Genomic DNA, 16,717 nt, shown 5'->3' with positions numbered 1-16,717 from the left:
GACCAATAAAATAAGAAGCTGATAAAAATCGATGTGGGTTCTCATAGATTTACGACGCAACACTTCCCTCAGGGTCAAACACAGTTCAATATTTCAAAAAGATCCCTTATAAATAATTCTCAGCTCCTGACTGTCCGTTTCAGATTAAAATCTCTCTCTCTCCTTCTCTCTCATCATAAAGGACCTCTGGCTTCAAAAACACACACTAAGCTTTCCACTGGATGTTAAAGCAGGAGTCCTTGTGCCCTCCCAAGAGGCAGTCCCACAACTTTTGATCAAACAGCCACCGACAGCATTACTTTAGAATGGTGGTCCACTACTCACAGTGACAGTTATTCATGGGATTATAGGTTGAATACTAACTAACCACTCTCTGTTCTTCAGTTGCCTTCTGGAAACAAAGCTTGGTAGATAATTATTTGGGTTCCTGGATCCTTTCGCAGCATTATAAGGCTGCGTTGAGACAATGACTTATCAATGATCCAAGCCCAGCTCAGTTAATCCTTACCATTATGTCCGTGAGTTGTCATGATGCATCAACAAATGCACATTATCCCAGGGGCGTTGGTAGACACAATGTAAGTAACCTAATTTATGTCCCTCTAACTGCCCTGAATGCCTCTGCTGATTCTACAGCTATTGTATGCAGTAATCATATGCATATGAGCAAGAGTTATACTGTTAGCACTGAGGCGGTGTGCCCTAGTAGGAAGTCCACTGTGTGCAGCTCACCCTGCACTAACATAAATAACAAGAGCATGTCTACTTCTGCTAAGCTTCCCAGTAAAGAAATTGAAATAATCAAGCATCCCAGAAAAGTGCTAAAAAACACTGATTCTGTAGTTAAGAAACAAGGTTCATGAAATCAATAATTTGCTTGTAACCGATGACATTCATATTTGTACGATCTCTGAAACTCACATAGATAATACCTTTGGTGGTAAAGTGGTAGCAATACAGTGGTTGCTCCACTAAAACTGTTGCGATTATACTGCGGGACTTAGAGGTAATTTGTGGTTTAGTACGGTACCCTGTATCACCACTTCATTGCTCCAGACCAGCGCAAGGGAGAGTTAGAGCACCGATTATGCTTTTGTGTCCAACTGTGTCTCTAACTGATAATTGTGCACGACTTCAGTATTACTTAAACTGTTGTTACACTAAGGTTTTTATTATTTTATTAGGACTTTTTTTCTCTCTTACTGTAGTACTGTAGCCCACTCCCGACCAGTTACATTGTACAGCGCCTGAGTGGTGCAATGGTCTAAGCTGTGTTGCTACAGATGCTGGTTCAATACCCGTGCCGGCCTCGACTGGGAGACCCATGAGATGACTGTAGGTTTTTGGCTTTCTCTCCCTTTAAAAACAGAAATAAATAATTGGAAATATCAAACTGGCTTTATTTACAAATTAGTAACAATGTCTCACCCCATGTTCAAGAATGGCATTTTTCCCCCCCTCGCTCATTTTACGTTATTTGAAAAATAATCTCCAAAATATTGTTCTTTTTAAAAAAAAGCGATTATTATTATTAATTTAGAAATATATAAAAGCCCCTTGGATATTCTCACAGATATATTATCAACCCTGTTATAAGCAGGACAATATATATTGGTCATGGCTCCCGAGTGACGCACAATGGGATTACCTCGCAGTTCTCCAGCTGTATCCACTGAAAACACGCAAGGTTCAAGGCATGAGGGCAGGGGGCATGGGATGGGCCGCAGAGCCGCGCACAGAAGACCGACCTAGCCCATGGGGGAGGGGGGGATAGACCACATCCGACGTGATTGGGAGTCCCATTGGGCGGCGCACAATTGGCCCAGTATTTCTCTCCCTCTAAAAACAGAAATAAATGTTTTGGCCTTTATTCAGACTACAAATCGCATTTTTTTTAAACAAAATAACCTCCAAAATATAATTATATATTATCAAGTTGATGGCACAGTCATATAGCCTGGCACCTATATAAAGTGACTCACTCATTCCTGGCTATGGATCAAAATAAATAAGTACCAACATTGTTTCTGATAGTCTTTAATAAAGAAATGCTTTGGTTATCCTGACCTGGACACTATGTACAGTATTATAATAGCCCATTATGAGCTATTAGCAGGACAATATACCTTTACCAACACCTCTCTGTATTTTGATACTTTGTGGATGGGGCCTCCTCAGTGGCGCAGCTGTCTAAGTCACCGCATCGTAATGCAAAATGCGTTGCTACAGATACCCATGCCGGCCGCCACCAGGAGACCCATGAGGCGGCTTTTGGTTTTAATTTAGAATCCTCCATTCCTCTACAAGTAATTATTGGCGGAGAGTCACAACATAGTTTTTTTATATACTGTAGGCCTACCGTAGGCGACATGAGTCTCACTAGTGTTGAGTAATGTGCTGTTAAAAGTGGTGTAGGTCTTATTAATTTAAAGAGCATACTGAAGTTAGAAGCATTAGCCTACAACTATTTTAGCACTGTTTCATGCTGCTCTGAGTCAAGCATGGGGACTGGTCTTGATAAATCAATGAGATTTTTATTTTGACTAAATCTCTGTTTGGCTATTGGTTAGACTACAATTATACAATTAGGATGTTGAAATGTTATGCTCTTAGTGTAACCTTTATTTAACGTGGCAAATCAGTTAAGAACAAATTCTTATTTACAAGGACAGCCTACTCCTTCCTCCCCACCTGGGAATTGAACCCTGGTCTCCCGCGTGCCCGCACGACACGGGGATTCTTTAGCTAAATTGCCAAGTACTGTAGCCTACCCCCGACCCTCACGTTGTATAGCGCCATATTTTCCGTTCCATCCTAACAGAAACCCAGAGGGTTTTTCATTTTTCTTGGAATAGAAACACCATAATATTAAGCAAATTAATTAAGCAAAATTTATTCAAATCCGTCCAATATAATATGTTCTTACATTATTTATTTTTTTATTCTCTTGTACAGCCACTATTGAAGGCTATTAAATGCTTCTCAAAGATGCCCCTGGTGGTCAAACTAGCATTAATGGCACCAGTGGCTCACACTTAAATAACATGTCATAGAATTCTGCGGCACCATGCAAGCTGCGCCGCAGTACGCTGCAACTTTTAAAAGGACAAACCAATGTACATGGTTATAATAGAAAAGACAGAAATGCCAATGGTGGAGGTGTTCCTGTAAAGCTTAGAGATGGCTACAGCTTTATCTGCCTCATCTAAAGCCCATTATTGATAGAAGCTGCTATAGACCACCAAGTGCTAACAGTCAGTATCTGGATAACATGTGTGAAATGCTTGATAATGTATGTGATATCAACAGACCGGTATATTTTCTGGGTGATTTAGATATTGACTGGCTTTCATCAAGCTGCCCACTCAAGAAAATGCTTCAAAATGTAACCAGTGCCTGCAACCTGGCTCAGGTTATCACTCAACCTACCAGGGTATTTACAAAGAGCACAGGAATGAAATCATACATATATGTATTAATGCTGCAGAAATTTGGTTGAAAGCAATATTCAAATCCATCGGATATACACTGCTCAAAAAAATAAAGGGAACACTAAAATAACACATCCTAGATCTGAATGAATGAAATAATCTTATTAAATACCTTTTTCTTTACATAGTTGAATGTGCTGACAACAAAATCACACAAAAATAATCAATGGAAATCCAATTTATCAACCCATGGAGGTCTGGATTTGGAGTCACACTCAAAATTAAAGTGGAAAACCAAACTACAGGCTGATCCAACTTTGATGTAATGTCCTTAAAACAAGTCAAAATGAGGCTCAGTAGTGTGTGTGGCCTCCACGTGCCTGTATGACCTCCCTACAACGCCTGGGCATGCTCCTGATGAGGTGGCGGGTGGTCTCCTGAGGGATCTCCTCCCAGATCTGGACTAAAGCACCCGCCAACTCCTGGACAGTCTGTGGTGCAACGTGGCGTTGGTGGATGGAGCGAGACATGATGTCCCAGATGTGCTCAATTGGATTCAGGTCTGGGGAATGGGTGGGCCAGTCCATAGCATCAATGCCTTCCTCTTGCAGGAACTGCTGACACACTCCAGCCACATGAGGTCTAGCATTGTCTTGCATTAGGAGGAACCCAGGGCCAACCGCACCAGAATATGGTCTTACAAGATGTCTGAGGATCTCATCTCGGTACCTAATGGCAGTCAGGCTACCTCTGGCGAGCACATGGAGGGCTGTGCGGCCCCCCAAAGAAATGCCACCCCACACCATGACTGACCCACCGCCAAACCGGTCATGCTGGAGGATGTTGCAGGCAGCAGAACGTTCTCCACGGCATCTCCAGACTCTGTCACGTCTGTCAAATGTGCTCAGTGTGAACCTGCTTTCATCTGTGAAGAGCACAGGGCGCCAGTGGCGAATTTGCCAATCTTGGTGTTCTCTGGCAAATGCCAAACGTCCTGCACGGTGTTGGGCTGTAAGCACAACCCCCACCTGTGGACGTCGGGCCCTCATTCCACCCTCATGGAGTCCGTTTCTGACCGTTTGAGCAGACACATGCACATTTGTGGAGGTAGCGGTCCTGCTGCTGGGTTGTTGCCCTCCTACGGCCTCCTCCACATCTCTTGATGTACTGGCCTGTCTCCTGGTAGCGCATCCATGCTCTGGACACTACGCTGACAGACACAGCAAACCTTCTTGCCACAGCTCGCATTGATGTGCCATCCTGGATGAGCTGCACTACCTGAGCCACTTGTGTGGGTTGTAGACTCCGTCTCATGCTACCACTAGAGTGAAAGCACCGCCAGCATTCAAAAGTGACCAAAACATCAGCCAGGAAGCATAGGAACTGAGAAGTGGTCTGTGGTCACCACCTGCAGAACCACTCCTTTATTGGGGGTGTCTTGCTAATTGCCTATAATTTCCACCTGTTGTCTATTCCATTTGCACAACAGCATGTGAAATTTATTGTCAATCAATCAGTGTTGCTTCCTAAGTGAACAGTTTGATTTCACAGAAGTGTGATTGACTTGGAGTTACATTGTGTTGTTTAAGTGTTCCCTTTATTTTTTTGAGCAGTGTAGTAGACTTATCTAGGAAACCAAAGTTCCAAAGGCTGGGCCTTTTATCGTGTATAAGAGGTCATACAAGAAGTTCTGTAGTGATTCCTACAGCATGTTGTTGATGTACTTATGAAATTGCTTATTCCAGTTACTAATTAACATGCACCCATTAACAAAATGACTGTAAAAACTTACAATCCTGTGGATTGATGAGGAATTTAAATATGGTATGGTTGAGAGGGATGAGGCAAAAGGAATGGCAAATAAGTCTGGCTGCAGACCTAGTGGTTAGAGCACTGGACTAGTAACCGAAAGGTTAGAAGATCGAATCCCCGAGCTGACAAGGTAAAAAAATAAAATAATCTGTCTTTCTGCCCCTGAACAAGGCATTTAACCCACTGTTCCTAGGCCCGTCATTGAAAACAATAATTTGTTCTTAACTGACTTGCCTAGTTAAATTAAAAAAAGGTTAAAAAAATTACAATTATGCCCAGCATAAGACTTTTTCTAATCATAGTCGCACACCTCATGTAACCTAGCCCATAAGGTCTATATGTTTTAATAAGGTTAGTATCACACCTCATGTAGCCTAGCCCATAAGGTCTATATGTTTAAATAAGGTTAGTATCACACCTCATGTAGCCTAGCCCATAAGGTCTATATGTTTAAATAAGGTTAGTATCACACCTCATGTAGCCTAGCCCATAAGGTCTATATGTTTAAATAAGGTTAGTATCACACCTCATGTAACCTAGCCCATAAGGTCTATATGTTTTAATAAGGTTAGTATCACACCTCATGTAACCTAGCCCATAAGGTCTATATGTTTTAATAAGTTTTGTATCACAACTAAAGTGGCCAAATAACTTCCTAAAATTAAGCAGAATCTGCTTTACAAAGGTGTAGATCCTAACTAGCATACATGAGCATCCCGTGAGTTTTAAGTTTGGGGAAGATAATTTTCACCATAAAAATGCACCTTTATAATAAAAGCATTACATGCATAATCGCATTTGTCATCACTTTTGATAATGGTGTTTTCCGCTAATGGAACATTCGAGCTAACAGCCTACTGCCATGTGCGCATTGCTGCACTTATGTGAAGAAATAGCCTACTAGATGATCAACATTTAAAGCTAAACGTTCTAATCTGTTGTGTCATCTACATCGCGTACATTTTTGGGGGGGATGCTAGTGGTTGCATTATTTTGAGATCTTTCGCATCCCACAACTGTCCCAGTCTATGTTTGGAATATTTATTTTATCACATAAAATATATCAACTTTTGTACTATGGCGGATAGTAGATTGACATAGGCTAGTGCTTTTACTGTTCGTTAGGCCAACTCATATTGTTGGCTGACGAAAAGTAAATGATGACAGTTCTTCTAACAGCTTCAATATGCACCTTGGAATTGGCTAAGGACGCACGCAGTTGCATCCCTGATGTGTCTGTCAGGTTGCTCAAAGTTAAATATTGCACCTTCAAATATTTCTATAAAGTTTAATGACGCTTTTTTCTTTTCAAGTCCTCCTACTGTATTAATCATTTATCCAGATGTTCCTACCACGATAACGCGTTACTCATTTGACTGTCTTTGAATCTAAACTTTCCTCTCACTATTAAAAATGAGGGGCCCTTATTTGAACCTTGAAGTACACCTAATGGTGATGCTCTCAACATTACAAAAGGCCAAAGAAGTACATTTTCAGTGTGATCATGAGGGTGACGTTAGGCCTAATTAGAGTGAGATTTAATGCCAGCGTATGCAGTGGAGAACAGGAAGAATCGTTAGGCGATGTTCATTTTTCTCCGCCTAACGTGTTTAAATGAGACCGGGTTCAATGACCTACGATGGCTTTTCATATGGCACTGACGCTTTTTGGCAACACTCCGTAATGAGAATCAAGGCCACTTGAATGCAGGCCGGTGAACCACACTTTTAACCCATTAACAGGCCAATCTCTTCACATCTGCTCCTCTTCTTGAAATGCTCAACAGCCCAATGCAGTGTCTTATTAGCCTGGTTCATCTACCACATTTGTAACTTTGCTAGTGACGAGTGTTGGAGGTAACACGTTACAAAGTAACGCTTTACAGTAGTATTACTTTTTGCTCTAACAAGTAATATAATACTGTTCCAATTTGAGTAATAGTATTACAGTTACTGATCAAAGATATGTCATCATTATTTCATTACTTTTGTTTTCCTTCCCTTCCTAATCTAACTAAAGTTATTGATCCAAATAAATATTTGTGCTGGGTTGACGGTAGCTGAAGGGTGGTACTAAAAACAAATAAACACAAATAAAAAAAAAGATGACTATGGTAAAATATACGGTGTCCGTAAAATTTATATAGCATGTACATGCCTTATTCTAAAATGGATTAAATAAATAACAATTCTCAGAAATCTACACACAATACCCCATAATGACGAAGCGAAAATAGGTTTAGGCATTTTTGCAAATGTATAGAAATTCTAAACAGAAATACCTTATTTACATAAGTATTCAGGCCCTTTGCTAGGAGACTCGAAATTGAGCTCAGGTGCATTCTGTTTTTATTTGGTATTTTATAAGGGTCCCAATTAGCTGTTGCAAAAGCAGCAGCTAACCTTCCTGGGGTCCACACAAAACATAAAACAGAATGACATAATGCAGAACATCATCAGACAACAACAACAACGACAGAACGACATTAATTTTTATAAAGGCAGATGTAGCCTACATATCAATGCATACACACAAACTATCTAGGTCAAATAAGGGAGAGGCGTTGTGACACGAGGTGTTGCTTAATCGTTAATCTAGACCTCTCCCCATCTTCACAACCACTGAATCTATATGTTTTGACCATGACAGTTTACAATCTAAGGTAACGGCAAGTAATTTAGTCTCCCTCAACGTGTTCAACAGCCACACCATTCATTACCAGATTCAGCTGAGGTCTAGCACTTAGCATTGTACCAAATACAATGCTCTTAGTTTTAGAGATGTTCAGGACCAGTTTATTACTGGCCACCCATTCCAAAACAGACTGCAACTCTTTGTTAAGGGTTTCAGTGACTTCATTGGCTGTGGTTGCTGATGCGTATATGGTTGAATCATCAGCATATATGGACACACATGCTTTGTTTTACGCCAATGGCAGGTCATTGGTAAAAATAAAAAAAAAGAGTAGAGGGCCTAGAGAGCTGCCATGCGGTACACCACACTTTACATGTGTGACATTAGAGATGCTTCTATTAAAGAAAACCCTTTGAGTTCTATTAGATACTGTAGATAGCTCTGAATCCACGATATGGCAGAGGTTGAAAAGCCATAACACATGTTTTCTCAACAACAGCTTATGGTCAATAATATCAAAGGCTGCACTGAAATCTAATAGTACAGCTCCCACAATCTTCTTATTATCAATTTATTTCAACCAATAACCAGTAATTTGTGTCAGTGTTGAGTGCCCTTCTCTATAAGCATGCTGAAAGTCTGTTGTTAATTTGTTTACAGAAAAATAGCATTGTATTTGGTCAAACACCACTTTTTACAACAGTTTCCTAAGAGCTGGCAGCAAGCTTATAGGTCTGCTGTTAGGACCATTAAAGGCTGCTTTACCACTCTTGGGTAGTGGAATTACTTTGGCTTCCCTCCAGGCCTGACTTTCCTCTGGGCTCAGATTTAAAATATGACAGATAGGAGTGGCTAGAGAGTCAGTTACCATCCTCAGTAACTTTCCATCTAAGTTGTCAATGCCAGGAAGTTTGTCATTATTGCATCTCTCCCATACTAACTTTACAAAATTCAAACTTGCACTGCTTTTCTTTCATTATTGGTTTTTTATACATTAACATAATTGCTCATTGTTTGTCGTGGGCATTTCCTGCCTAAGTTTGCCCACTTTGCCAATGAAATAATCATAAAAATTATTGCCAACATGAAATGGTTTTGTGATGAATAAGCCATTGATTTCAATGAAATATGGAGTTGAATTTGTCTTTCTGCCCATAATTTCATTTAAAGTATTCCAAAGTATTTTTTCCATCATTCTTAATATCATTGATCTTGGCTTCATAGAAAGTTTCTTCCTCTTTTTGTTGAGTTTAGTCACATACCCTCTCAATTGGCAGTAAGTAAGCCAGTCAGATGTACAGCCAGACTTATTAGCCACTCCTTTTGCACCATCTTTTTCAACCATACAGTTTTTCAATTCCTCATCAATCCACGGAGCCTTAACAGTTCTAATAGTCAGTTTCTTATTGATCATCCTTGACATGTTTGTGCAACTCGATTTGAATTTACCACAGGTGGATTCCATTGACATTATTTGGAAAGGCAAGCACCTGTCTATATAAGGTCCCACACTTAACAGTGCATGTCAGAGCAAAAACCAAGCCATGAGGTCTTTGGAATTGTCTGTAGCGCTACGAGACAGGATTGTGTCAAGGCACAGATCTGGGGAAGGGTACCAAAACATTTCTGCAGCATTGAAGGTCCCCAAGAACACAGTGGCCTCCATCATTCTTCAAAAATGGAATAGGTTTGGAACCACAAAGATTTCTTAGAACTGGTCGCCCGGCCAAACTGAGCAATCGGAGAAGGGCCTTGGTCAGCGAGGTGACCAAGAATCCGATGGTCACTCTGACAGAGCTCTAAAGTTCCTCTGTGGAGATGGGAGAACCTTCCAGAAGGACAACCATCTCTGCAGCACTCTACCAATCAGGCCCTTATGGTAGAGTGGCCACTCCTCAGTAAAAAGGCACATGACAGCCAGCTTGGAGTTTGCCAAAAGCCACCTAAAGACTCAGACCATGAGAAACAAGATTCTCTGGTCTGATGAAACCAAGATTGAACTCTTTGGCCTGAATACCAAGCGTCACGTCTGGAGGAAACCTAGCACCATCCCTACGGTGAAGCATGGTGGTGGCAGCATCATGCTGTGGGAATGTTTTCCAGCAGCGGGGACTGGGAGACTAGTCAGAATCGAGGGAAAGATTAACGGAGCTAAGTACAGAGATCCGTGATGAAAACCTGCTCCAGAGCGCTCAGGACCTCAGACTGAGGATGAAGGTTCACCTTCCAACAGGACAACAACCTAAGCACACAGACAAGACAACGCAGGAGTGGCTTCGGGACATGTCTCTGAATATCCTTGAGCGGCCCAGCCAGAGCCCGGACTTGAACCCGATCATGTCTCTGGAGAGACATGAAAAAAGCTGCTCAGTGACGCTCCCCATCCAACCAGACAGAGCTTGAGAGGATCTGCACAAAAGAATGGGAGAAACTCCCCAAATACAGGTGTGCCAAGCTTGTAGTGTCATACCCAAGAAGACTTGATGCTGTAATCGCTGCCATAGGTGCTTCAACAAAGTAATGAGTAAAGGGTCTGAATACTTATGTAAATGTGAGATTTGCGTTTTTAATTTAATCAATTTGCAATAAATTCTTAAAACCTGTTCTGCTTTTTCATTATGAGGTATTGTGTGTAGATTGATGAGGGGAAAAAAACTATTTCATCAATTTTACAATAAGGCTGTAAAGTAACAAAATGTGGAAATACTTGTGAATACTTTCCGAAGGCACTGTATAAACAAAGTAGAAGCATAAGTATCATTGTCCATGAGTTTAATCCATTTAGGAGAGGAATGGTAGGAGAAGACAGGAGTAGCCTTTACCTGAGTAAACAGCCAGGCGAGCTTCATGCGCTTGGCTGTGGCGTAGCTGCATTCCAGGAGCCGCGGCCGGTTGTTCACATCCACCAGGCACTTGTTGTCATCGTCATCGATGGTGGGGCTCAGGACCCCCAGGTGAAGCTGATGCGAGTTTGTGTAGTACACGTTCTGGAGAAGGAAAATACAAAAAAGGACAAGTACCAGATGAGTGTCAAGCAAACAGAATGGAACAAGGAACAGAAATGGCATCTGAATGGAAGCACTGAAGCCAAGCATCAGGGAGGTAATTGGGTGGGATTATGTTTGCCTATCACAAACAAGACATTTAGAGAAGCAATTATCCAAATGTAAAGCAATGTTTGAGCCTTTAATCTGTGATCTCGTATCCTGGAAGCATATAGCTGACGTGGGATACGGTGATAAGTGGTTATTAAAACAGGAGTCTGTCTATAGATTGACATTCCATTCCAACAGAAGGCTTAATGGTGTTTCCTCACCATTCAGAGCTGGTGACAGAATCTCATTAGTCTGAATCCCTGTGAAGAGAGGACTCTGTCCTTCGTTACCTGCCAGGTCCTTTGATAGGTCCTAATGGTGTTTATTGTAATAAAGCCACAGCTTGAAGTGTTTACACACTTTACAAAAACCATTGTAATTCAAAACAGCAAGTAGTAATAAGGAACTCATAAAAATACATACATTCAATGATGGACATTTTTCCTATACAAATAGTGGTTTCACTATACAATAACTGTCCCTAATATTATCTAATTACACTGGTACAGTGAAATTACAATGTAGGTACTGTGCATGTTGGTACATAGCAAACCTGTTATTCCTGTACAACAGTTTGTGGCATGCACTCAGTCAAGGATTTACAAATTCATTCATAATTATGATATACTGGGTGAGAGGAGGTTTAGCCACAATTAAATATAGTTTGCTGTGCAATCTAATGCACAAAAATGATAAATACCATTCAAAATCGTCGCTGACCATGACAGTAACCATCTCTTTCACACAGCCAGCCACATTAAAACGCTTTCCGATAAGAAAGAGGAATCTAGTGGAGTGATTATTTACAGAGGCTTAATTGTAGTGGGACATCCTAATTGCTGGTGTTTGGCAGCACCACCTGTTCTAACAGTGAAGAGGAGGTGGCAGGACAGAGACGACAGCTGTGCTGAATAAAATAGCCATGTTGTCTGCATATGTGATGAAGAGGTTTCTCAGTGTGGGCTGAGCAATGAGGTTAACTCTAGCAGCTGGGATGGGGAGTGAAGAGAGAGAGAGGGGACATCACTATAGTTAGCAACATGGCTCAGAAATACAGATATGCATCTGTTTGTCACAGAGACCTTTAAAGTAGTAGCCAGCGTATCTTCATCATGTGTTGTTCCTTCTCTCTTTCTAGAAGCAATCAGTTACAATGCAAAAATACAGATTGATGCCTTCAATCAAACTGAGGACAGAGAAATATATGTGGACCAGACAGGTCAAGGCTTCTTTTTTTTCTTTTTCTTTTGAACATTTACATTTAAGTCATTTAGCAGACGCTCTTATCCAGAGCGACTTACAACACAACAAATACAAAAAAAACTGAAATATACAAACAAGAGTACAAACCTAACAGACATATTACATATCAATATTCATTTTCAATTTGTTAAATACTTTTATGGTGCGTATTGCTTTTTACATTTACTGATCATTTCAAAATAATATTTCAATTCTATCTTAAATCATGTGAAAAGGGGTTTGTTCTCTGCCCACTTCATTTTATGGACAAAGAATCTTCCATGAACGATAAACAAATTAACAATGAAAGTTATATCAGGGTCCATATCATTTGGTTCAAAATAAAACATAATATCAGAGTCTTTCAAATTAACATTAATAGTTGTTTCTTTTTAAAATGAAATCTTCTAACTCACACCAAAATCTTCTGACATAAGAGCAGCCCCAAAATAAATGGTCAAGAGTCTCTGGGTCACAATCACAAAATACACATTTGTTATCAATAGCTATTTTAAATCTGTGTATAATAAAAGGTCTTTACAGGGTAGATTCTATGAATGAATTTGTATGATACTTCTTTCACCTTATTAGATATACAATATTTACCAGATAACAACGAAACTTTGTTCCAGTTCACTTGTCCTAGGGCTGCATTCCAGTACATTTTAGCAGAGGAAATAGTAACATATTGGCATAATTTCCTTATAAATGTTATTACATTTAAAGTTTAAATGTCAATTCCTTCTAATTGTATTGAGGCTACAAAATCCTCAACAGTTGCACTTGGAGTATTGTTATATTCTCCTAAAAGAAGAATAGCACCTTTAGGGACAGCTCTAACAACAATTTGATACTCCTCAGGAGTGAATGTAACATTGTGTGTTCTAATAAATTCTGATTAATCATATAGTTGTCCATCGTTGTTCAGTAATTGTTTAACCCAAATAATGTTGTTGTCAAACCAGTTCTGGAAAAACAAAGACTTGTTTTTGTATTTTATGTCGTAATTATTCCAGGTTGTATACCTATGAGGGGAAAAATTGTGTTTGTACATGAGGTTCCAAGTTAGAAGTACTTGTTCATGAAAGTTTGCAAGCTTAATAGGGATTTTACCTATATCAAAGTTGCATTTGAGTAAGAATTCTAGACCACCAATTTGTTGGAATATTAAATTAGGGATGATATTCCAGATGCAATCCTTATTTCTTAAATAGTTTTACATCCATTTCATTTTAAAAATTATATTAGAGGTTTTAAAATCCAGAGCATTCAACCCTCCCTCACTTTGGGTGCTACATATTACCGCTTTTCTTAAATAATGTGGTTTATTCCTCCATATGAAGTTAAACAATTTCATATCAACCATTTTAGTTACTGACAGAGGAACATCCAAGGCAAGGGAGGTATAAACTAATCTGGACAGACCTTCAGATTTTGATAAAAGTACACGTCCAGATAAAGATCTCTTAATAACCAGGAGTTAAATCTCTTTCCAATTTTCTCTACAATAGGAGAGACATTTAAGTTGGCCCTTTCTTTCTGATCTTTGCTAACTGTAATACCAAGATATGTGATCACATCTTTTACAGGGATATTACATACTGAGTTTAAGTCACATCTTTTCAACGCAAATAATTCACATTTCCTAATATTCAGAGATAAACCTGATACATGTGTGAAGGCATTAATACACTCAATAGCTTTCTTGACTTTATTATGAACTTTCAAAAACATTGTGGTGTCGTCAGCCAATTGTGAACATTTTCTCTCTTTGTCTTGTATCCGAATACCCCTAAAACTATCCTTATTTATATGAAGTGCCATAACTTGTGTGACCAATAAAAATAAGAAAGGAGAAATTGGGCATCCTTGTTTAACCTCTCTAGGATATGTGGGACGAAATCGTCCCACCTACGTAACAGCCAGTGGAATCCTGTGGCGCGTTATTCAAATACCTTAGAAATGCTATTACTTCAATTTCTCAAACATATGACTATTTTACACCATTTTAAAGACAAGACTCTCGTTAATCTAACCACACTGTCCGATTTCAAAAAGGCTTTACAACGAAAGCAAAACATTAGATTGTCAGCAGAGTGCCCAGCCAGAAATAATCAGACACCCATTTTTCAAGCTAGCATATGTCACAAAAAACAAAACCACAGCTAAATGCAGCACTAACCTTTGATGATCTTCATCAGATGACATTATGTTATACAATACATGCATGTTTTGTTCAATCAAGTTCACATAGACCGGCATCATTGGGCTAGCTATTTAAACACCCACCAAGTTTAGCCCTCACCAAAGTCAGATTTACTATAAGAAAAATGTTATTACCTTTGCTGTTCTTCGTCAGAATGCACTCCCAGGAATTCTACTTCAATAACAAATGTTGGTTTGGTTCAAAATAATCCATAGTTATGTTCAAATATCCTCTGTTTTGTTCGTGCGTTCAAGAAACTATCCGAAGGGTAAATAAGGGTGACGCGACCGACGCGTTGTGACAAAAAAATTCTAAATATTCCATTACCGTAATTCGAAGCATGTCAACCGCTGTTTAAAATCAATTTTTATGCCATTTTTCTCGTAAAAAAGCGATAATATTCCGACCGGGAATCTGTGTTTTAGTACAAAGAGAGAAAATAAAAACATGGGGTCGCCTCGTGCACGCACCTCAGTCTGATTGTCCTCTGATAGACCACTTACCAAAGGCGCTAATGTTTTTCAGCCAGGGGCTGAAATTACATCATTCAGCTTTTTCCCGGGTTCTGAGAGCCTATGGGAGCCGTAGGAAGGGTCACGTTACAGCAAAAATCCTAAGTTTTCAATAAACAGAGTCAAGAAGCTCAAGGAATGGTCAGAGAGGGCACTTCCTGTACAGAATCTTCTCAGGTTTTTGCCTGCCATATGAGTTCTGTTATACTCAGACACCATTCAAACAGTTTTAGAAACTTTAGGGTGTTTTCTATCCAAAGCCAATAATTATATGCATATTCTAGTTTCTGGGCAGTAGTAATAACCAGATTAAATCGGGTACGTTTTTTATCCGGCCATGTAAATACTGCCCCCTAGCCCTAACAGGTTAATTCCACGTCTAATGTCGAATCTTTGTGAAGTTCCATGGGATAATTTAACAGAGCTGTTACTATTATTGTAAAGTGTCTTAATTACATTTTGAAAATATTGACCAAAACCCAAAAATGGAAGAGTCTCAAAAAGAAAATAATGTTCAACTGTATCAAATGCCTTGTAAAAGTCTACAAATAAAATAAAGCTATATTCCATAATATGCTCATTGTAGTCTATCAAGTCCAATACTAGTCGAATATTATTATATATATATATATGTCTGCCCTTCATAAAACCAGACTGGGTATCGTCAATGATTTGGTCAAGACCTTTTTTAAGTCTTTCTGCAAAGATGGATGCAAGTATCTTTCCATCATTGTTCATTAATGTGATTGTCTCCAATTTTCTAACATCATAGAATATTTGTTTGGCTTAGGTATTACAGAAATTAGGCCCTGTGTCATAGAAACAGGCAGCACCCCTAAATCAATTGCCTCCTTAAAAACATTAAATATAAATTCAATAATATCCTCCTGAAAATATTTATAGAATTCACTGATAATGCCATCATTCTCTGGAGATTTGTTCTCTTTTAACTTGCTGATACATTTTTTTATTTCATTAATAGAAATAATTTCGTCACAAGACTTTTGGAAGTCTTCATCTATGAATTTTGCACAGTCTTTGACAGAGTCTAGAAAGGCAGATATTTCACTAGTAGGACAGGCATTACTGGTATAAAGGTTACCATAGAATTCCGAAACATATTTTGAAATATCTTTGGGGTTTTCATTTTCTTTGCCATCTATATTGAGCTTATGAATAGATGTAAATTCAGAATTCTTTCTTTCTAAATTGTACAAGTATTTTGTATTTTTTTCACCTTCCTCCAACCATCTCCTTCTTGATCTTACAAATGCCCCTTTTGCTCTCTCTTCATACATTCGGTCCATTTCTAGTTGTAAAGAGAATAACTGACCCTTTCCTTCTTCATCAAGGTCCTCCATAGAAATTAGAGAAAGTATTTCCTTAACAAGTTTATCTTCCCTCAATCTTTTAAGTTCAGCAATTTCTTTACCTCTCTTCATGGCTGTTTGTCTTATTTCATACTTCATTAATTCCCAATATTTCCCATAAGACTTAAATAGTTGGGCTTTCCTCCAATTGTCTTGTATAATATCTTTGGCTTCCATCTTGAAATTATCATCTTCCAATAACTCCGATTCGGTTTAACTTCAGATCCATTCATATTTAAAGATAAGAATATAACTTTATGATCAGTAAGAATTGATGGTTCAATTGATACCTTGACTACAGAATTATCTAATGAATTGGAAATCAACCAGAAGTCAATTCTTGACTATCTGGACATGTCCTTGTTATTCCAAGTGAATTCCTTTTTATCAGGATATGTAGATCTCCAAATAATGA

The 16,717-nt window shown here is 39.1% G+C and overlaps 1 protein-coding gene across 3 annotated transcripts in view; it reads right to left on the bottom strand.

The window, feature by feature from the left end:
- Positions 1 to 16,717, bottom strand: part of LOC115152252 (polypeptide N-acetylgalactosaminyltransferase 18) — a 91,786-nt gene that overhangs the window by 12,115 nt on the left and 62,954 nt on the right. For all 3 annotated transcript variants that reach the window (XM_029696921.1, XM_029696922.1, XM_029696920.1), the window contains exon 10: positions 10,700 to 10,864. In XM_029696921.1, coding sequence (XP_029552781.1) covers positions 10,700 to 10,864 — 165 coding nt within the window. The remainder of the gene's footprint in view (positions 1 to 10,699; positions 10,865 to 16,717) is intronic.

The sequence above is a fragment of the Salmo trutta genome, chromosome 17 (genome assembly GCF_901001165.1).
Source record: "Salmo trutta chromosome 17, fSalTru1.1, whole genome shotgun sequence".
NCBI lineage: Eukaryota > Metazoa > Chordata > Actinopteri > Salmoniformes > Salmonidae > Salmo > Salmo trutta.
This window is presented reverse-complemented; position numbering and strand designations above follow the sequence as displayed.